Genomic DNA, 22,097 nt, shown 5'->3' on the forward strand with positions numbered 1-22,097 from the left:
ATTTTTTTATCAGTTATTTATTAATGTTTCAAGAGTACATAAAAAAATATAAAAAAAAAAAAAAGTCAAAAATTTAAAAAACTGGCAGCCGATGAAGTGGGGGGCGTCAAAAAATTGGCAGATGAGTTTTGACATGATTTCAACCCTCCTAGTCATCTGAAATGAAAAAATAAAAAAGATTATTAATCTGCAATGATGTCGCAAGAATCAGAACTAGCGATGAGTGAAAAAAAAATTTTTTGACAAAATGGCGACTGTTTGAAAAAAAGACGATTTTTTTTACCATTTTTTTGAGTTTCTCGAATTTTTTAAAAATATTCAAAATTGAAATTTGGGGATGAGGCTAGTTCCAATTCTTGAGAGGTCTATAAAGAAGATTCTCTGAAAATTTCAAGTGAATCGGTCCAGTAGAACTCGAGAAATCGTGACAAATATATTGAAAAAGTCTGTTCTGAGAAAAACGCATTTAAAGTTTCGCGTAAAGTTTTTCGCTGTCAAAATCATGAAATGATATATTATACTTACTTTTATTCAATCTGCCATTCCTGCTTCATACATCAGACCTTCTTCTACTTCAAAAAAACTATTTTCTGCGTTTCTCTCTTCCAATCGAGCAGTTCTGGCCTCCTTTGAAGCGTTGGATGTACGTATTTCGGAGCGTTCAATCCGGGCGTTGTCTCGTCTCACAGCAAATGAATGAGCTTTCGGCCCAATTTTCATTCCCATAAGGGTCATCATTTTTAAAATTGGAATAAAACCTTCATTAAAAATGCAAACAGCGAGAAATGTTGCTATTTCAATTATCTTAGGTCCAGAATGAATATGTTTCGGCGCGAAAGTCCAAATCAACGAGTTTAGAGACTCATTATTGTTTTGAGTTTCAGAACCTAAACATCGAGTTAATAATTCCTCTGATGATAAACTGTCATAAATTGGTTTTATAATTTCTAAAACTTTATCACACAGAGGAACATTATCATGCTGAAACTCCTCTAAGGTATCCTCAGATGCAGCTTTTTGCCACGCACACCAACTCTCCGCACCAGGTGGGCAATACATATGCTGTGGATCTTGGTCTGTGGAACTATTGTGGTAATAAGTAGCCCAAACTGCATTTTTCATGTCTTCAACAGAGTCTGGGTGCCGGCGAATTGCTAAACCATAATACAACGACAATTTATTTATAATTTTATCAGTTAATTTGCCTTGAATAATATACACTGAATAATATAAAAGATACGTCACCTTGGGTTATTATATTACACTAAATACATATATATATATATATATATATATATATCCTTTACATATATATATATATATATATATATATATATATATATATATATATATATATATCCTTTATATACATATATATAAAGGACAAAAGGTTTAACTGAGAAATATAGATTCAGGTAGACGGAGAATCCCTAATGTCTTTTGTTCGACTAGACCCAACCGAACCAGTTTGGAGGCCGGGTCAGTAAAATGTCTATAGCTCCGAAAATAATTTAAATTTTCAAAAATCCTCTCGTAGACATATTCTTAAATAGTTAAACTTTGAAAATATAAAAAAAAATCGATTTTTATGAAATTCTACACTAGAATACCCCCTTAACTGATGAGAGTGGTGATGCTCTAATGGTATAGTATATTCTAACTAATATAAATTGTATAATTATAAAATTGTAAATATTTTACACAAATGTTATGGATCACGAATTTAACTAATAATTTAGTTTATTGATGTTTTCTGATAAGGTATTTATCATCAAATATTTGTAGCAATTGTACATATTTACTTTATTTTTCTTTTCTCAGCGGATTTCGGTATAAAAATTTTAACTAATATTAAATATTTCGCTTATCAATATTTACAAATTAAGTTTGTTTTATTTTAAATAGAAAGATGGCGAAATGAAAAAAAAAAATGTCAAATTTTTAGATCGATAATTTTCTTCATAATATTTTTTTCTATGTAGAGTATGATGCCAGAAGATTTAACAAATATTGCAAATATGAAGGTTAAAGATGGAAGAGGATACACACCGCAAGTCCGTTCTTTTGCATTATCTTTACATTTTTATTCGCCTAAGGCTTACAGATACGTTCGAGAAAAGTTCAATAACAATTTACCATCTGTATCAACTATAAAATCTTGGTACAGAGTAGTGGATGGATCTCCTGGGTTTACAGATGAATCTTTTAAACCCTGGCAGTTTCGGCGACACGGTGAAAGCACGGTCGAATGACGGTTGTTTCACGGTCGTTTCACCGTATAAAGTTCGTTCTTACCGAGCGATCTGTCAGTCAGCATCGGATACCGTTGTGAACGATATCTACTATAAATTTATTGAATATTTACGGTGCATACGCAAGTGAATCTACGACGTTATGACCGACACTGTACGCTCAATATACTGTCCAAATACGGTGATTTTACGCTACTATCACGGACAATAAAATAAAAAAAAAAATTGCGGACAGTCTAGACCGAGACTCGAATCCGATTCATCTGGTCGCGCGCCCAAGACTCTACCAGCTAGGCTATCTAAGACACTGCATGAAACATTTGATTCAGTCACATCATAAGGTGTCAAAACCAAGTCATTTTTTTTTTCATTGCACAGATAAAAATAGCTTAAATAAAGTTATATTTTTTCCATGACTTCAAAATAATAATCGTAATAAATGATTCAAATTTTTGATGATTACGAAATTCTTAATTTCGAAATTATGGTGAAATTATTAACTGTATAAAAAAAGATCTGGAAAAGAAATTGCTAAAAATTGAATTGTTAAAAAAAAATATCTCATAATAATTTTTATTGATAACAAACAATTTTTCCGTAATTTTGAAATTAAAGTTTTCGTCTCTAAAAAAAAAAAAAAAAAAAAAAAAACAATATTGATTATTATATTTTTCATAATCAAAAGGTATTATAGTTTCTCATTTAAGACTATTCGCTATGAGTGTGACTGCAGCGCCAGTCAAAATATGAACTACGGGAGGCTGTCAGAGTATGTTTTTATACGTATGTCAATAGCAAGAAACATAAAAATAAATAAATTTTATAAATAATTGTAAAAAAAAAAGTTATAAAAAATACGTGACAATTTTATACACCGATAGAAGGATTTGTTTGTTAATGAATATTTTTTAACTGTTAGCAAATATTTATTTAAAATCAAAAGCAAAAATAGCATTTTCTTTTGACACTTTTTATAATCCTATAGCTGGAATATATGATAATAATTCAATTCACTAAATAAATTAACCTTTTTAATATTTATAAATACAAAAGATAATTATGAGCTATGATAGAATTCGGTATTTTACAATAAACGTTATTATAATGTAATATAATTAATACAAATAATTTATAAAAATGATTTTTGTTTATAAGAAATCTTCATATCATATGATATTACAAGCAAAACAAATTCACTCAACAAAATATTTATTAACTGTTAATAAATATTCGTTAACTATTAATAAATAGTTATTAACTATTAATAAATGTACTTTCCTACCAAATAAATATTTATTGAATGTTAAAAAATATTTATTAAAGTTTAATAAATTAAATAATTGTCTTCAAATAAATTAAATTATTAATAGTTAATAAATCCTTTTATCAGTGTAATAATTGCAGTTTTGTTTTTTAGTTAAACGAATCAACAACAAGTACGTATAATGATAAAAAATAAAAAAGATTGCAGTAAATATTTCTGCTGGTATTTTTTAAGACACAACAACTCTGGTGTCTCATTTTTTTTTTAATTTATTAAAATTAAAACAAAATAAATACTTCCACGTGTACTTACTTACAATTTTAGGAATAATAGCCTCCCGTAACTCCGAAAGTAACCACTGCGAACGCTTCAGTCGATTTCATTTCCCCTACCATGGCTTCACTCAGAGCGAATAAAAAAAATTCAACACTTGTAAGCCATAAACTCTTCTGAAAAGTATTGAAATGATGGATCTCTGTTGATTGCCTGTAATCTGATTAATTTTTTATAATTTTACTTTGAAATAAACAAAATTACAATAATTTAATATTTTTTTCAAATTTTTCATTAGTTACTGAAAATTTCTCATTTACCTATCTTTTTATACACTTTGAGTATTTTTAATGAAACAAAAAAAAATATAATCAGCATTTTTTCATTGTTGACTAGTAAAAAATTCCTGACTTACCGACATTATACGCTCGTTTCACGGTCGTTTCACTCACAGACTACTGTGTATCTACCACCGAGTTGCGGTTTTTTGACAATTTATACGTTTTCGAATGACTGTCAAATGACAGACGATCGATCGATGATCTACGATTTTTACTCAGGTAAAAATCGGAGAAGTCAAGTAAAAATTTGGTTTTTCGAATAGTGAAGTATGATAACTATACAGAATAAAAATCATAAAGTAACAGTGAAAAACTTTCACAATGATACTCGTCGTTCACTGTCAAATGACGGCCGTTCGATGGTCAAGTGACGGTCATTCGACGATCATTTGTCGACACTGTGAATTTATGGTACATTCACCGTCGTTTCACGATCATTTTACCGTGACCACGAATCTGCCAGGGAAGCTATTGAATTGCGATGTGCAGAGAAGAGTGGTATAGTTAATTTGGTTCTGGATGAAATGTCAATAAAAGAAGAAATAATTTATGATAAAAAAGAATTTCATGGAGGCATAAGCTTCGGGACAGTACAAAATTCAGATTCTGCTTACTCTGATAATGACAACCCTATTACAGCAAAAAATGCATTAGTTTTAATGGCAGTCTCGATAAACGAAAATTGGAAAATCCCAATTGGTTATTTTTTGGTTAGATCATTGAATAGTGAAGAGCGGGCAAGTATCTTGAGATTGGCATTTGAGCTACTACACAAAGCTAATTGCAAAGTTTATTCATTAACATTTGACGGAGCAGCTTCAAATATAAGCATGTGCAATTCTTTAGATGCTAATTTGAACTTCGGACCCAATTTTAAGCCTTACTTTACTAATCCGGCGACATCTGAAAAATGTTATATACTTTATGATTTCTGTCATATGATTAAACTAATACGAAATACTTTTGGAGATCACAAAATAATCAAAACTGTTGATAATAAATCTATTTTGTGGTCATACATTGAGAAATTGTATGACCTACAATGCAAAGAAGGCTTGAGTGTAGCTAATAAGTTAACCAAAAAACACGTTAATTATCAAAATAATAAAATGAACGTAAAATTAGCCATACAAACACTTAGCAAAAGTGTGTAAGAAGCTTTAAATTTTTACAAATAATTGATGATTCAGAAATCCAAAAGGACTTCGAAGGTAGTTCTGAAACAGCTTTATTTTGCTTAAATTTTAACAATATTGGTGATATGTTAAATTGTAAAAATAAATTTTCTAAGGGTGAATTCAATACCCCTTTGAATGATATGAAACTTATCTGAAAATGAAAAACCATGCTTTAAAATTTGAAAATTATATTATTAATTTATGTAATGACAAGGGAACACCTTTAATTTATACTAAACGAAAAACTGGCTTTATTGGGATGATTATAGCTCTAAGGAATATATTTCCTCTTTATGATCAATTAAAAAAAGAAGGAATGACTTATTTATTGACATATAAGCTGTCTCAAGATTACATTGAAACATTTTTTAGCGCTATCAGAAGTCGTGGAGGTTTCAATAATAATCCTAATGTTTTACAATTTAAAAATGCGAATAAGTGTTTGTTAGTAAGGCATGAATTGAAACAATTCGAAAATGGTAATTGCGCCTTTGACAATGTAGACATTTTACACGTATCATCAAACACAAGAAATTGTTACGACCAAATTGGACATGCAGATTTGCTTCAAAACACCCAAAATCCCGATATTTCGGATCACGATTATATTCGTTATTGCTGGGATTTATCTCCATTTGTTGAAAATATTGTTCTATATATAGCGGGTTATGTTTCACACAGAGTCTCTAAAATAATATTCTGTCCTGTTTGGAAAAATCAATTAATTTCGGATGAATCAAGTGAATCTATGCCTCTTTTATCTCTTATCAAAAATAGAGGACCATTTAAAATACCATCGAAAGATGTTATTAGTATTTGTAAGACTTCAGAAAAAATAATTAGACAACGTTCTCATGAATTACTGAACAAAAATATAAAAACTATTGTTACAAATGAAATATGTCGAAAAATAGGACTAATGTTTGATAATAAAGAAATGAACGATCATGCTTTACTTCAAAATTTTTCTGATAATCATCGTTATCAGTTATGTAAATGGATTATTGAAGTATATTTAAACACAAGATTTTTTTATGAAGCCAAAAAATTATCAGTTAAAGATAATTATGTTCGGCAAAAATATAATAGACTCATTTTATTTTATAACCAATAAGAAATTAACAAACTGCATGCTAATTTTTGTGTAAAATAAACTTGTATCAGTTAAACGATTAGTTACATTTTTTTATTTTATTATATTTCACTAATATTTTCACGTCCAAGTACTTAAGATATAATTTAAAATTTTTTACAAGCATTTCCAAGAAACAAAAATAGTTTGAGTGAGGTTTATTTTTTTTTTAATTTAAAAAATACTTCTTCTTTTTAATAAAATTATTCTTTTAAATTCTCCTAAACAGTAAAAAAATAATTGTTCAGTATTATTTTGTATTTTAAAATAAATTTGCATTGAATTAAAAAAAAAAATTTATAATAACATTCCTGTTTTGAATAACCCGTTGCTTTCCCCTTTGCGCACAAAAGAATGCGCAGAACCGAGCTGGAACCTCAGAGGGACAGTAGGGATGGGCGATGTTAGCAAAAAATCGACATCGGACTATCGATTTTCGAAATTTTTCACCATCGAACCATCGATGTTTTGAGAAAAACATCGAAACATCGATGTAGACATCGATGTTGAAAATGCGCGCGAATTCGAAAAATTATACTTATTACCAAATTTGGCGTAAAATAATTTTTAATTATTTTTAATTATTATTGCCCTTACACCCTCAAAATTTTGACTAAAATGCAAAAAACGCTAAATAAGGCAAAAAATTGCGAAAAACTGCAGCCACAGCGATGAATAAAATTTTTTGGACCTAGATCAAGCATGATTTTTATATATTTCAATTCACTGAATCTGAATTTGAACGTTAATTAGTCCGTTGAGCCGTCAAAATTTGAAAAAATAGCAAAAAACTAAAAAAAATGACAATAAATCATGAAAAATCGAAATTATCAACATAAAAAAATTTTTTGGATTCAGATTCAGATTGAGTATGATTAAAATTCGAAAAAATCTCAAAAACCAAAAAAATCGGGAAAATTAAAGTTATAAATAAGAGAAAAAAATCTATTAAACACTGTGTAGGTCATTTAAAGATTAAAAAAATTCGATACAATCAAACGACAGACTGAAATTCGAAAATATGGTTATTTCGTTATTTTTGAATTCTAAGATCATATTCCAGCTATGAAAATGCACTTGCAAGTCATTAACAATTGTGTTTAATAGATTTTTTTCCCATATTTATAACTGTAATTTTTACGATTTTTTTTTTGGTTTTTTCAGATTTTTTTTTAATTTTTAGCGCACGCTCAAAATTTCTAATAAAAATTTATTTCGATTTCGTTGGTTCATTATTCTACATCGACCATCGATGTTTCGATTCCGAAAAAAAATCGACCAAAAAAATCAATGTTTCCCGGAAAAAACATCGATAGTTGAAACATCGATGTATATCGCCCATCCCTAGAGGACAGAGAAAGTGTTATTCTTCTGTCTTTCTTAGTCGGAACAGCTTCCACTTATAGAAACTGTCCATATAGAAGTATTACATATATGTCGGCACCTTAATAGTGGGACATTCCTTCCCATTTAAACTGTCCATATAGAAGTATTACATATATGTCGGCACCTTAATAGTGGGACATTCCTTCCCATTTAAACTGTCCATATAGAAGTATTACATATATGGTTATCCCTCCCAACATTAGATGGAAATTCGCCTTAAACAGTGAACGTGATCATTACACTGTCAGAATTTTTTTCAAGCCGGAATCTTGATTATTCAAGTTCTCAAGGACAACCGAGGACACAAGTTTTGAAGATATTTCTTACAGTTCTTGATAATTATCAAAAAAATTATTAACAAGATACGATAAAATGGATCTCAGAGAAAAACTTACTGAAGAAAATTCTTGGAAACAATTAGAAGAATATTTTTTTGGTACTGGTTCTAAAATTAAAATTTCTGATTTATTCCAACAAGACCCAGAAAGATTTAACAAGTTTAGGTAATTAAATTTTAAATAGGGTATTTATCGTACATTTAAAATTATTACTGTGTAAACATAGACATCACATTTGTTTTAAATTTAGTATTTATTTTCTTATAAATGCATGATGTAATTTGCTTAGCTATTGAATACACATATGTTAATAATAAATGACTGTCATTCATTTATGAATTTAGTCTAATACTCCAAACTCCTGATGATGGACCTATACTACTTGATTATTCCAAAAACCGAATTGATGACAAAGTTTTGAGTCTCTTATTTACTTTGGTAGGTTTTTAATTCAGCATTATGGATTGATTTATTTTTATTACCCAACAATATTCGTAACAAAAATTAATGAAAAGGAATGTAATTATTTGTTCTAGGCACGAGCACGTCAAGTTGAGAAAGCACGAGATGCAATGTTTGTCGGAGAAAAAATAAATTTTACAGAAAATCGCGCGGTATTACATATTGCTCTTCGCAATCAGCAAAATACTCCTATTCTCGTAAATGGAAAAGATGTGATGCCAGATGTAAACGCTGTGTTACAACATATAAAAGAATTCACCGACCAAGTAAAATTAGACTTTATTACTATCTAAAATAAAATGATCTTTAAACTAACTAATATCTAAGAATTTTTTGTCTTTTTTTTTAAATATATAAATCTATTATATACAAAATAATAATTTATGCAGGTGATAAAAATTTGAATGGGAATAAATTTATTTCAATTTTATTGTAGGTTATTACTGGAGAATGGAAAGGTTTTACAGGTAAACCAATTACAGATGTTGTTAATATTGGCATTGGTGGTTCCGATTTGGTAATGAAGCTGTGTGATAAACTGCATTTGATAAATAGTGGAGATGGCATTTTAAAAATAAAATAATTCTAATTGTTTTACAGGGTCCTCTTATGGTAACTGAGGCATTGAAGCCTTACCACTGTGGACCGAGAGTTCATTTTGTGAGTAACATTGATGGTACGCACATAGCTGAGACTCTAAAAAAATTAAATCCTGAAACTGCTCTTTTTATTATTGCATCCAAAACATTTACAACTCAAGAGACGATTACCAACGCTACTTCAGCAAAATTATGGCTCCTAGAACACTTGAAAAATGTAAGCTTTTTTGTGTTATAAAGTATCTTTGTTTTATCAATAACAAGTTCAAAAATATAGGAAGCAGCGGTAGCATCTCATTTTGTTGCATTATCAACGAACAATCAAAAAGTCAAAGAGTTCGGAATTGATGAAAAGAACATGTTCGGTTTTTGGGATTGGGTTGGTGGCCGTTATTCTTTGTGGTCAGCAATTGGTTTATCAATTTCACTAGCTATTGGATTTGATAATTTCAAAAAATTATTGAACGGAGCAAATTTTATGGATCAGCATTTTCGTACTGCTCCATTACATCAAAATGTAATTTACAATTTACTTTATTATTATTATTATTATTACTACTATTCGATGTATACATGTAATCAACAGTATCATTAATATTTTTAGGCACCTGTCATTCTTGCTTTGTTGGGAATTTGGTACCACAACTTTTTCAAAGCTGAAACTCATTCACTCTTACCTTATGATCAGTATCTTCATAGATTTGCTGCTTATTTCCAACAAGGTGATATGGAAAGTAATGGAAAATATGTTACTCGTTCGGGGACGACAGTAAATTATACTACTGGACCAATTGTCTGGGGAGAACCTGGCACCAATGGTCAACACGCATTTTATCAATTAATTCATCAAGGTACTAGATTAGTACCAGCAGATTTCATTGCTCCTGTGCTATCTCATAATAAGGTACATCTAATATTTTCAAATTTGTACAACTATTTATTAATTCTCATACAAAATGTAACATATAAAGTTTTTGAATACAGGTTCAAGGTGATTTACATCACAAAATATTACTTGCTAATTTTCTTGCACAAACTGAGGCTCTTATGAAAGGAAAAAGTGTTGATCAAGCACGAGAAGAACTTCTAAGCTCCGGATTGAGTTCGGAACAAGTAAATTTCATACTACCACATAAAATTTTTGAAGGTAATCGGCCAACAAATAGTATCCTGGTAAAAAGGATTACTCCCTTTACTTTGGGTGCATTAATCGGTAAGTTTATGTAATTATGATAAATATTCATGTATTACTTACCACATAATTTTTATATTATTTTTTAGCAATGTATGAGCACAAAATTTTTGTACAAGGAATCATTTGGGATATAAACTCTTTTGATCAATGGGGGTAATGATTTTGTTTTCATTATTTATTAACTTGTTTTATAGAACTGATTAAATATTAATAGATGATGAACGTTTTTTCAGTGTTGAATTGGGAAAACAACTTGCTAAAGCTATAGAGCCAGAATTAAATAATAAAGATAAGATAACCAGCCACGACGCATCAACTAATGGTCTAATAGATTTTATCAAGTCCAACAGTTAAATAATACAAATTTCTGATTTTATTATGGAGTTAGAATCATAGTTTAGTGTTTATTACTGAATTTCTTTCTCAGCAATAGTTACCATAAAGTTATACAATAAATGATAATTAATAAGTTATTAATTCATATATATTTTATGTCTATAAAAAAAAAAAAAAAACATTGAGTTTTCTGTATCATGTCTATTAAAAGGCCTAAAAGAATATAATGTAAACAGTGTTGTCATGAAATGTAAGAAGGGTTATTGTGTATACATGCCTACATAGAAAAGAATTATAATTATATGTATGTTTCCATCAATATGTTTTCGCCTTTTTATTATCACATGTACTCACATTTGGGTGTTTCTATACCCGGTAATTACATTATAAATAATAGTTTTATTCAATAATGTTTCATTGAATCTCAAGAAAATTTATGAAAGTTTTAATTTGAATTTCTTCCGTAAAGCTTACGAAAATATTTAATGATATTCTAGGACTAATGAATTATACAAGCATTTTTTAAATAAATTATTGAGGAATCTTCTTCAAATCACGGATGCGGTAAACGTGGACGATTCAGGTAAGAAATTTTTCGACGACACTGACCGTAGAACTCAGTAGAATTGCGCATTGCGCAAAATGTTTCAGTACACGTTTTAATTTAAAACTGTCTTATTGAAAATATGTCTGCAAAATTATTCAGATTAAAGTAGATACACATAATTGCTAAAAGGACATTTTCATTGTCTTGTACAGATATTTGTATAAGACACTTTTCCGAGACAATTAATCCTCGTGCATAAATAAAAAACAATTTATCATTGAAAATTAAATTTACATTATTTTATAATATTTAAATTAAAATTTTTTCAAGCTGTTCAATAAATAGTTTTGCTTTTATCACTCTTCCTGTAATTATCAAGTGCAATATGACGTGAGACGAATTAAATAATGTTTATAGTTTTTCAAAATTCAGTCACAGTATGATCATTATTTGTTTTGAATATCAGTCAATTATAAAGTAAATTTAGGGCCAGTTTTTCCACCCCGGGTTTAAGTATTTTATCATTGTGAATATATCTATATATCTATATTATATATAGATATAAGTATTCACAATAATAAAATACTTAAACCTGGGGTTGAAAAACTGGCCCTTATACACCACGAGGACTTAAGGTGCAATTTCATGCTGACGCTTGACGCCGGCTTGGAGCGTCAAATAAGGTTAAAAGTTGTAACCTCATGATGACGCTTGACGCTAGCTTTGAGCGTCAAACTATAGCTCCACCTAGCTGAAATAAATAAAGACATATCCAGCGTCAAATGCCAGCGTCAAATTAAAAAAATCAGCGGCGAAAAAAATGTATGAATATCGAAAGTCGATATCTCGAGATATACCTAGAAGCTAGTTCTTAACCTAATTTTTATAAAAACACATGGTAATAGTAAAATAACTTATGACAACAATAAATGTTAAACATTAATGAAATAATTACATCAAATTTAAGTGACTTATCGAAATTTCAATGGCAGATGAATATGATTATCAATTGTGGATTTATCAGTGTCAAAAAATAATTCGTCAAGCGCAAATAAAAAAAAAAATTCGACGTAAAAAGATCATATGTGCTTTATTATGCAATGAAATAGTTATCCAGAGATCTAAAAAAAAATATACACCAAAGAAATTTTGGATCCATCCTTTATTTAAATTACGACGAGAGCATGGATTTTTCGAAGCCGTCTTCCCAACTCTTTCTTCATACTCTGAAAAAATTGAAAATTATATTCGAATGACAGCTGTACAATTTGAGCAGCTCTTATATCTAGTTGGCCCGAAAATATCAAAACAAAAAGTAATAAGAGAACCTATTTCAGCTCCAGCACGATTTATTCAATATTCAAACAGACATTTATTTAACACAGAAATAAATAATTTGGCTTCTTAAACTTTGTCAAAATCGATTATTTTCGAGTTCGATTATATTATTTGTAAATTGACGCTCCACCCTCAGCATAAAAAGCTAAACCGAGTTTAGCTTTTTACGATTTGACGCTACTAAGTTTTTTCCAGGTGGCAGCACGGCCTAAATTAACCACGTGACCCAATTTGACGCTCATAACCAGCGTCAAGCGTCAGCATGAAATTGCACCTTTTAGGTATATAATTTCGACTGGAGCGCCATCTTAAATTAACGCAGCGTCAAAAACTAAACATTTGAATAATGCAAGTGTTTTGAACTACAACAAAACAGGTATTATATTCCAGAGCCGATACACGGCATCCCTATGAGAGAAGCTGTTGTGTACTAACCTTAAATATGGTGTCACCTATGGGATGCCTCAACTTAGTCCGAATTAATACCTTCGAAAACGTTGAATTTCTATGAAACTGCTATCTCTGTAACGACTGAAATCATAAACGGAATGTTTGTTAAACGTTATGTTTGATATAAAATATTTTTTTTTAAACGTGTGATATATCGAATAGTTGATTCGGGAAAACGTGATGTATAGAGAATATTCACTGTTGAGAACGTTATATTTCTACAATGTAAAACTAATAAAAGCGTAAATATTATTAAGTGTAATGTTTCAATATCGCGAAAGATTCTAAGCGTGAGGTTTCATCAACGTAACGTTTAAAAAAAAAAAATCAATTGACATTATCGACTGAAAAAAAAGTTCGTTGATATAGTAGATTTGACATGGTAACAAAAAATAAAATCTCAAGAAGTGCAAATTATTATAAATTAAAAATAAATATTTTAATTTTTAAGTAAATCTATTGTTATAGATATTATTTAAAAAAAAAATAATTTTTTAATTTATTTATAAAAAAATTATAATGCATATTTTTTATATAGTTTAATATATAGTTTTTCTTAATTATAAGATTTAATTTTTTTTTATTAAAGCATATCTTAGATAATGTTAATATAATTATATTAATAATGAAATTAAATTTATGTTATAATTAAATTAATAATAATAATAATAACAAAGTACATACTTATTGAAGTTTTAGTAATTTATTAATTACAAATAATATTACTTTTTTAAAACGAATACATGCAAACAATTATAAAAACTTAAATTTCCAGTTGTTAGTTAAAATATTATAGAATTAAAATTATAGAATTAATATTAATATTAAAATATTAAATAATTAAGTCTAGCCAAAGGACTTAAGCACGGCAAAAGGCACATCTAAAAATTTCTTTCGCTCCATACACTTTATTGACGTAGTTTTTTTGACATCCTTGACAAAACAGAATGTCTGCAAGGGTTGTAAATTATGTCCACTGGGGAATCCTCGTCTCTACACACACAACATACATCAGAACCTGAAATTGTAGAAAATTATTTTTAATTAGAAATTCGTATGTAATAAATTGTTTTTTTAAAACATTTTTAGCTAAGGGATTTTCAATGAGACTTGTTTCATGTAAAGATTTTCTTCTGAGGGATTTTTAAATGTAAAAAAATATTATGTAGAGATGCTCCGAACCCAAATTTTAGATTAGCTAAATACTTTAACTATAATCTCAAGATAAATGATATTAACCGGATAATAAATGTGGTTAACTTTTAAATCTTATTTTTTTTTATTGTTTAAAACTAATTTTTGAGCGCTCATTATTATCTTTAAGGTTGTTCAGATATTAAATGCGTGTAAATTGATTGATTGACAAAGATCTGACGCAGAGTTTTCACGTAATTAATTATTGACAGTGATAATATAGCGAATAAAAAATACAGCAATAGCATAAACTATTTGTGGAATTCGAACAACTGTAATGTATTTTACTCACATTTAAAATATCGTTTCCCATCCAGAGTGGTTACTTCAACAAAGGCTGGATCGTCATTTATCGTCCCGACTCCATTTTCTTCTTCAGCTACTTCTGAAAGAATTGTAATATAAATTTTAGTTTATCTTAAATTTTACTTAGTATATATTTTAATCTATCATCTTACCGATTCTTTCATTGATGTCCCTAACGACCACATTAGCTTCATTGGGTGCTTCAAAAGCGTTGTCTTCTTCAGCAACTATTATCACAAAATATTAATGTATTATTATTATTATTATAGTCTTCTTATAATTAATTTTATTGAATCAAATAATTAACTTTTTTGTATTGAATCAAAACGAAAAATTCTTAGTCTAAGAAATTTTTCTTGATTTTAAAAAATTTTACTTGATTCAAGAATTTATCGTCCAAACATTTGGTCATTCACCGGTAATTATTATTATTATTATTATTATTATTATTATTATATTTTACAACTATTATGTACTTACAGAAAAGCTGCGAGATTTACAAGCCGTAACATATTTCGAATTGCAATCATTGTTGCGTGGGCAACCAGTTATTCGTGATCCTCGTTGTCAAACTTTAATACGAGATCGAGATCTTCACACTGCTTGGTTATTGTTCGAACAAGATGTTTTGGACATACCAAATTTTCTAGCTTGTGCTAGTTTCTTCCTGAAATCAACATATATACAGGCACAAGAAAACCTGAACAACATGGACATCAGAAGTGATGAAGAAGAAGATTTTTTAGCAATAGGAAGTAAGATAAATATTATTAAGAAAAGAAAGAATAATTCTGTACCCAATTTTTCTTTTTCATAAAATGGATTTTTTTGCACGCCTCATAGCGCGAAGCGCGTGAGGTTGTGCTTTATACTCGACTCGTCAAGGTCAAGCAATTTTGTGATCTTTAAATGTCTCTATCACAACCATATTACACTTATACAATGATATAAGTAGATGTACACCAAAAAAACACTTAAATTAAACCATCTTTTACTTTCTAAAATCATTTCATGTTGCTATTTTGAAAAAAAAAACGTTTTGAAAAAAATTTTACATGGACGTCCGGATGTCACCCCATTTTGGATGTACCAATGATTACTCCCGAACAAATTGATATTTCAAGACCGGACCTTTTTTATTAGTTTACGAATGCGATGAACTGGGTCCGTATTTCATATCAGTAGCCTAGTTAACGTATTTTTTTTTTAAATTGAATTTTTATTAAAATTTATTACGATATAACCGTACAAAGACAAACGAATTTTTCTTATTTGTCACGTGAAAACTATGGCGCCACTTGATAAAGCTAGATTTTTTTAGACTGCGTGCGCATATAACAAGAAAAAAGGGCGCTGATATTAAAAAAAAAAAAAAAAATACTCTGTAAGAAATTACTTAATTATAATTTTCTTTTTTTTATCAGTTACACAATTTATTTTTTCTTAAAAAATGAATGAGCGTTATGAGGCGTGCACTTTTGGATTTTCCAAACTTTTTTTCTAATTTCATTCAGTCTATTTATGAAGGCTTTCACGCGAATTTCTGTCTTTTTAAATTTACGTAAATCTATCTAAGATAGTATATTTATTATGAAGTTTTTGGAGTAGTTTAAACTTGATTTAGATTTCGCTTTAAATAAAAATTAATTTATTTACTTAATTGCGTTGCAATGCAGATAAATTTTAAATATTAGTTCATTTAAGTAGAAGGATAACCAAAATTTTGTGACGTGCATTTATACATTTATTAATTTTTTATATTATTATTACAGACATTATTCTGCAGCCAGCTGCTCATTATTATAGGATGGTCGTTTTCCAAGAAGTGGAAATGATTTTTGAATAATTTAATTACCGTAACTATAATTGTAATCAACATAATTTTTGTAAATAAATTTAAAAAAGTATTTTTCTTTTTTTTTTTTTTAAATAATATCTATAACAATAGATTTACTTAAAAATTAAAATATTTATTTTTAATTTATAATAATTTGCACTTTCCCTGATAGTCACCTCATACTATAAGTTCTTGTAGTTAAGTCAAGGATGTCAAGGATGTCAAAAAAACAACGTCAATAAAGTGTATGGAGCGAAAGAAATTTTTAGATGTGCCTTTTGCCGTGCTGAAGTCCTTTGGCTAGACTTAATTATTTAATATTTTACTATTAATATTAATTCTATAATTTTAATTCTATAATATTTTAACTAACAACTAGAAATTTAAGTTTTTATAATTGTTTGCATGTGTTCGTTTTAAAAAAGTAATATTATTTGTAATTAATAAATTACTAAAACTTCAATAAGTATGTACTTTGTTATTATTATTATTATTAATTTAATTATAACATAAATTTAATTTCATTATTAATATAATTATATTAACATTATCTATAAGATATGCTTTAATAAAAAAAAAATTAAATCTTATAATTAAGAAAAACTATATATTAAACTATATAAAAAATATGCATTATAGTTTTTTTATAAATAAATTAAAAAATTATTTTTTTTTTAAATAATATCTATAACAATAGATTTACTTAAAAATTAAAATATTTATTTTTAATTTATAATAATTTGCACTTCTTGAGATTTTATTTTTTGTTACCATGTCAAATCTACTATATCAACTGGAACTTTTTTTTTCAGTCGATAATGTCAATTGATTTTTTTTTTTGAAAACGTTACCCCTGATAGCCACAGTTTCAGACCAACCAAGTTGGTGTCAGATAGTTGCCACCAACTTAGCGACAACTTGCGGTCAACTTCCGAATTTGTAACTGTTGGCGCCAAGTTGGCTACAAGTTTCTGAGAAAAAAGAGACCAATCTACTGCCGCAATATGTCGCCAAATTTCTTGAGAAACTTATCGTCAACTTGGTGTGAAAAAGTTTCAGAGCAACTTTTGCCGACAACTTGGTGACAACTTGGTGAACAAGTTGACACCAACCGAGTTACTTTCCAAGAGTTGCCGCCAAGTTGGTGACAAGTTGCGGCAGTAGATTGACAGAAAGTTGCGGCCAACTTGACTATCAGGAACGTTGATGAAACCTCACGCTTAGAATCTTTCGCGATATTGAAACATTACATTTAATATTATTTACGCTTTTATTAGTTTTACATTGTAGAAATATAACGTTCTTAACAGTGAATATTCTCTATACATCACGTTTTACCGAATCAACTATTCGATATATCACACGTTTAAAAAAAATATTTTATATCAAACATAACGTTCAACAAACATTCCGTTTATGATTTCAGTCGTTACACGTTACAGAGATAGCAGTTTCATAGAAATTCAACGTTTTCGAAGGTATTAATTCGGACTAAGTTGAGGCATCAACCTATGCAGTTTTGTTGTAGTTGACCCGTCTCGTGCTGCCATCAGACATAGTGTTGCCAGCACTGATCACCTAGTATGCGGTTTCACCCGCGTCTTGTGTCATAACATCTCTCATCCAGTAAGAGCTACACCGGGATGCCGTGTATCGGCTCCAGAATATAATACGTGTTTTGTTGTAGTTCAAAACACTTGCATTACATTCCTCTAGGCCGATACACGGCATCCCTATGAGAGATCTGTTTGATATCTACTGGTGATCTTCTCAACGCTATGTGATGCTGGAGACAGCTTCTTGGATCAATGTTTAACATTGATTTTAATGTTAATGTTAATGTTAAGCTTGAAATATGAATGATAGAAAGTTTCCAAATGATTAACCTCTTCTTTTACTATTGTCCTCTTTTTTTTTTTTTTTTTATTTATTAATAGTTCCATGTTAAACAATACAGAGAATGATTATATAATATGATGTGGATTAAATAAGAGATAAACTTGTTTCACAGAGTAAATACATCTCTTTAAACGATAAGATAATCTAGTCTTCGGAAAGTCACTCTTTAAGTACTTACATAATTGCCCTTAGGAACCTGTCCTTCCTATCGGGTTGAAGTTGTTGAACAGAAGACCTTGGGACTCTTGGCCTTGTCCTTCTATCTGCTTACAGTAATGGTTCCTGAATGTCTCTACACTCCTCCAGTTACCTCTTTCCAAAATCTCCTGGACTGGCAAATTATCAAGCCAACCTCTGGAAGCCACTGCTGCCCGTACCGAGCCTGGTGAAGCATCGATATCTGCTTCTTTTAGGACCGAGCGGACCCAGCCCGCAATGATTGTCCTCGAAGCCGGTTTTACTGAACCAGTGACCGTGATGAATAACTCTTCCAAGTTCTGTGATGATCTTCGCTTCTCTGATAGCTTGATCAGGGCTCTAACCCATGTAACTAGGCAGATCCTTATGTTCTCGTGTTTAGACAGTCTCCAGCCTGATTGTCTAAATTCGGCTCTATTTGTCTTAGAGCCAAAACTCGGCCATAAGATGATCTCGTTGCCTAGATTATCCAGCGATTCTTTAGAAATTTTTAGTAACGTTAAGTCGTGGACTCTTCTGCCTGAAGCCAGCAACAGTATCGTAGCTGCTCTCCTGGACACCTCAAAGAAGGATAAATTTGGTAGGTCTAATTTTAGCCAATCCAACAGGATCTGTGCATCCCAGATCGACGACCTTGTCTCCTTCGGCCTTGCCACTGAGATTGCTTTTAAAACCTGTTTAACTAAAAAATCTGACGATAGATCTCTTTTTGCACAAAATGTGGCTATTGCCGACTTATGGACCAGGATAGTGCTGTAGACTAACTTCTCGTCTAAAAAGAGATGAGAAAGGAAACGAGCGAGATCCACACCCCTGGGTGCTACTGGATCCATCCCTTTCTCTCGGCACCAAGCTAGCCACTTCTTGATCGGAGTTTTGTAAGTAAGTAAGGTCGATGCTCGCCAACTCTCTCTCACCAAATCTCTTTCTTGTGATGACCAGTCCTTGGTCATTCTGTTGACAGATCCATTAGTACCTGTTCCAGGTTCTTGATTGTCATTGGCCTGCTCTAAGCTTCGGCTGGCCAAGTCCGCCATCCAGAACGTCTGTTCCCACTTGGGCGTGACTATTAGGTACCGACCTCGACATCTGTTGAGGTGAGCTAGTACTCTCGGCAAAAGGTTGGGTGGTGGAAAGGCCCAAGCTAGGCTGTAGTCCCAGACTCGACTGAAGGCATCGATAAATCTGGCTGACTGATCCTTGCAGTCTCTTGAGACGTATGCTTTGACTACAGCAGACTCGGCGCTTGCAAATAAGTCTATTTCGGGAACTCCCCATTTCCGGAAGACCTCTTGCGTTGCCTCTGGCCTTAAGTGCCATTCTGGTAGAATTCCGCCTCTGGATAGCCTGTCGACTATACCATTGTATTTTCCTGGCAAGTAGTGAGCTGACAGAAGGATTTCCAACTGGTCTACTAGGTGTAATAGGTCGTAAGTCAGTTCGTATAGTCCCAGGGACCTCGTACCCCCTTCCTTTTGGATGTACGCCACTACAGTTCGATTTCCTGTCTGTAACAAGATAAGAGTCTTGCGGAGTTGATGAGATTGTTGTTTTATTGCTAGGTACACTGCCAACAGTTCTTTCTTGTTGGAATGCCACGACCTTTGGCTTATTGTCCAGGTTCCGGACATGTGTACGCTGTTCAGTTGGGCTCCCCTACCACTGTCTGCGGCGTCGGTGGTCAGGAAGTGTGTAACCCTGCCCTTGTGCAACTGAGTCGCTTTCGAAGTGGCTTTGCGACACCAATCTAGCTCCTTCTGCACTTGGTCTCCGAACTGGCGTCTCTGACGCTGTCTGTTCCCGTTGAATTCCATCAGGAACCTCTGGAGATGACGACAGTACAACCGACCTCTTGGTATCACGAAGTTTGCGAAATTCAGGTGTCCTAGTAAGAATTGAGCCTGAACGAGAGAGCTGCTCTCTTCCGCACTTAATTCCTGAGCCAATCTGATTATTGTCTTGGCCTTCTTGGCTGGAATACTGATTTGGCCCTTCCTGGTGTCCCAGGATATTCTGAGGAAATCCAGTTTCTGGCAAGGAACTAGGACGCTCTTGCTACGGTTCAATTGCCAACCTAGAGTTTCGAGCAATTTTACCGTCATGGCTACCTGAGATTTTAAGTCCTCCTGATTTTGAGTTACAATCAGGAAATCGTCCAGGTAGACTACGACTCTTACGCCTCTGGAACAAAGGATTTCGGCTATCCCGTTCGTTATCATCGAGAACGTATACGGCGCAGCTGAGAGGCCAAAGGGCAAGCTCGTCAGCTGTAGCAGCACATCCTCGTAGAGGATTCTTAAAAAGCGGCGATGTGCTTCCGCTACAAGTATATATAGGTATGCTTGTGACAAGTCTATATTCTCGTCATCCAGTCCCCGTCCTGGAGAAAGTCTGGAATCTTTGTGCGAGAGAATAATTGGAATGACTTGACTTCCACGTACCTGTTTAAATTCTGGAGATCGAATATAAGGCGTATCCCCCCATCTGATTTCTTTATTAGGAACATCCTTGAAATGAAACTCGAACCTGGGTGTTCCGGTTGCTCTAGTACTCCCTGGTCTATCAATAGTCTTATCTGCTCCGACAGCTGAGGGGTGCTTTTCGTCTTTAAGATTGATGATTTTCAATTGCTTGTAAGAACTGGCTTCTCTGTAAATGGGATGCGGAAACCTGTAATTGTATCTAGAATTACTTTTAGGGCTCCTAGCTTTTTCCACTCGTTGTGAAACTTGGCTAGCTGGCCTCCTGAGAACTGTGTTACCTCCGTATAGTCATGAGTTATTTTTCTTACGAAAGGAATAAGAGCCCTTGGATTTAGGAGTCTCTTTCTTCCAATTCTTTGGCCTCGTCTGAAACTGAGATTCTGACTTACTTACTGTGCTCTGAACTGGTCTTGATGGAGGATGGGACCCCTGATTAAAAAAAAGTATTGAAACGTATTGAAAATGTTGGAACTTCAATACTTTTCAATATATCCAATCCGTCGATTTTTTCGGCAAATTCAAAAAATAAATCCCTATCAATATTTTATAATCCATAAATAATTTGTGAAATTCTGGTCATAGAGAATATTAAGAAATATTGGATTGTATAGAAAATTTTCTATTTTTTTTAATACGTTTCAATCTATAAAAAAAAAATTATTTCTGGTCACCCCAGGGATTGATAAATATTGAAGTTGATTCAAAACTTTGAATATTTCTCAATACTTTCCAATCCAAAAAAAGACCTCTATTTCTAGTTTCGCCAGGGATTGATAAATATTGATGTGCATTCAAAACTTTGAATATTTCTCAATACTTTCCAATCCAAAAAAAGACTTCTATTTCTAGTTTCGCCAGGGATTGATAAATATTGATGTGCATTCAAAACTTTGAATATTTCTCAATACTTTCCAATCCAAAAAAAGACCTCTATTTCTAGTTTCGCCAGGGATTAATAAATATTGATGTGCATTCAAAACTTTTAATATTTCTCAATACTTTCCAATCCAAAAAAAGACCTCTATTTCTGGTTTCACCAGGGATTAATAAATATTGATGTGCATTCAAAACTTTGAATATTTCTCAATA

General features: G+C 31.2%; 3 protein-coding genes and 3 long non-coding RNA genes across 7 annotated transcripts; 3 read left to right on the top strand and 3 right to left on the bottom strand.

The window, feature by feature from the left end:
- Positions 1-31: 31 nt before the first annotated feature.
- LOC123260173 lies at positions 32-2,237 on the bottom strand. Its single transcript, XM_044721171.1, has 3 exons — positions 2,137-2,237; positions 526-1,154; positions 32-156 (listed from the first exon to the last, which is right to left on the bottom strand). The coding sequence occupies exon 2, from the start codon at positions 1,120-1,122 to the stop codon at positions 532-534; it is 591 nt and encodes a 196-aa protein (XP_044577106.1). The 5' UTR covers positions 1,123-1,154; positions 2,137-2,237; the 3' UTR covers positions 32-156; positions 526-531.
- Positions 2,238-3,597: 1,360 nt separating this feature from the next.
- Positions 3,598-4,058, top strand: LOC123260179. The gene is made up of 2 exons (XR_006508412.1): positions 3,598-3,688; positions 3,841-4,058. It is a non-coding gene; the product is annotated as an uncharacterized LOC123260179 (long non-coding RNA).
- Positions 4,059-7,907: 3,849 nt separating this feature from the next.
- On the top strand, positions 7,908-11,075 carry LOC123260150 (glucose-6-phosphate isomerase). The gene is made up of 10 exons (XM_044721131.1): positions 7,908-8,329; positions 8,509-8,602; positions 8,701-8,892; positions 9,063-9,143; positions 9,227-9,442; positions 9,503-9,742; positions 9,830-10,129; positions 10,210-10,438; positions 10,507-10,573; positions 10,654-11,075. The coding sequence occupies exons 1-10, from the start codon at positions 8,199-8,201 to the stop codon at positions 10,772-10,774; spliced, it is 1,671 nt and encodes a 556-aa protein (XP_044577066.1). The 5' UTR covers positions 7,908-8,198; the 3' UTR covers positions 10,775-11,075.
- A 917-nt stretch (positions 11,076-11,992) lies between these two features.
- Positions 11,993-12,385, bottom strand: LOC123260178. Its single transcript, XR_006508411.1, has 2 exons — positions 12,259-12,385; positions 11,993-12,179 (listed from the first exon to the last, which is right to left on the bottom strand). It is a non-coding gene; the product is annotated as an uncharacterized LOC123260178 (long non-coding RNA).
- Positions 12,386-13,868: 1,483 nt separating this feature from the next.
- Positions 13,869-20,368, bottom strand: LOC123260149. Of its 2 annotated transcripts, none has more exons than XM_044721130.1 (5): positions 18,506-20,368; positions 15,072-15,258; positions 14,744-14,818; positions 14,578-14,667; positions 13,869-14,109 (listed from the first exon to the last, which is right to left on the bottom strand). In XM_044721130.1, the coding sequence occupies exon 1, from the start codon at positions 20,337-20,339 to the stop codon at positions 18,516-18,518; it is 1,824 nt and encodes a 607-aa protein (XP_044577065.1). In that variant the 5' UTR covers positions 20,340-20,368; the 3' UTR covers positions 13,869-14,109; positions 14,578-14,667; positions 14,744-14,818; positions 15,072-15,258; positions 18,506-18,515. The 2 variants fall into 2 exon arrangements, with proteins under 2 accessions (XP_044577065.1, XP_044577064.1); XM_044721129.1 differs by having other exon boundaries at positions 14,578-14,670.
- LOC123260175 lies at positions 14,927-16,788 on the top strand. Its single transcript, XR_006508407.1, has 4 exons — positions 14,927-15,009; positions 15,074-15,346; positions 16,364-16,447; positions 16,601-16,788. It is a non-coding gene; the product is annotated as an uncharacterized LOC123260175 (long non-coding RNA).
- Positions 20,369-22,097: the final 1,729 nt, after the last annotated feature.

The sequence above is a fragment of the Cotesia glomerata genome, linkage group LG2 (assembly GCF_020080835.1).
Source record: "Cotesia glomerata isolate CgM1 linkage group LG2, MPM_Cglom_v2.3, whole genome shotgun sequence".
In the NCBI taxonomy this organism is placed as follows: Eukaryota; Metazoa; Arthropoda; class Insecta; order Hymenoptera; family Braconidae; genus Cotesia; species Cotesia glomerata.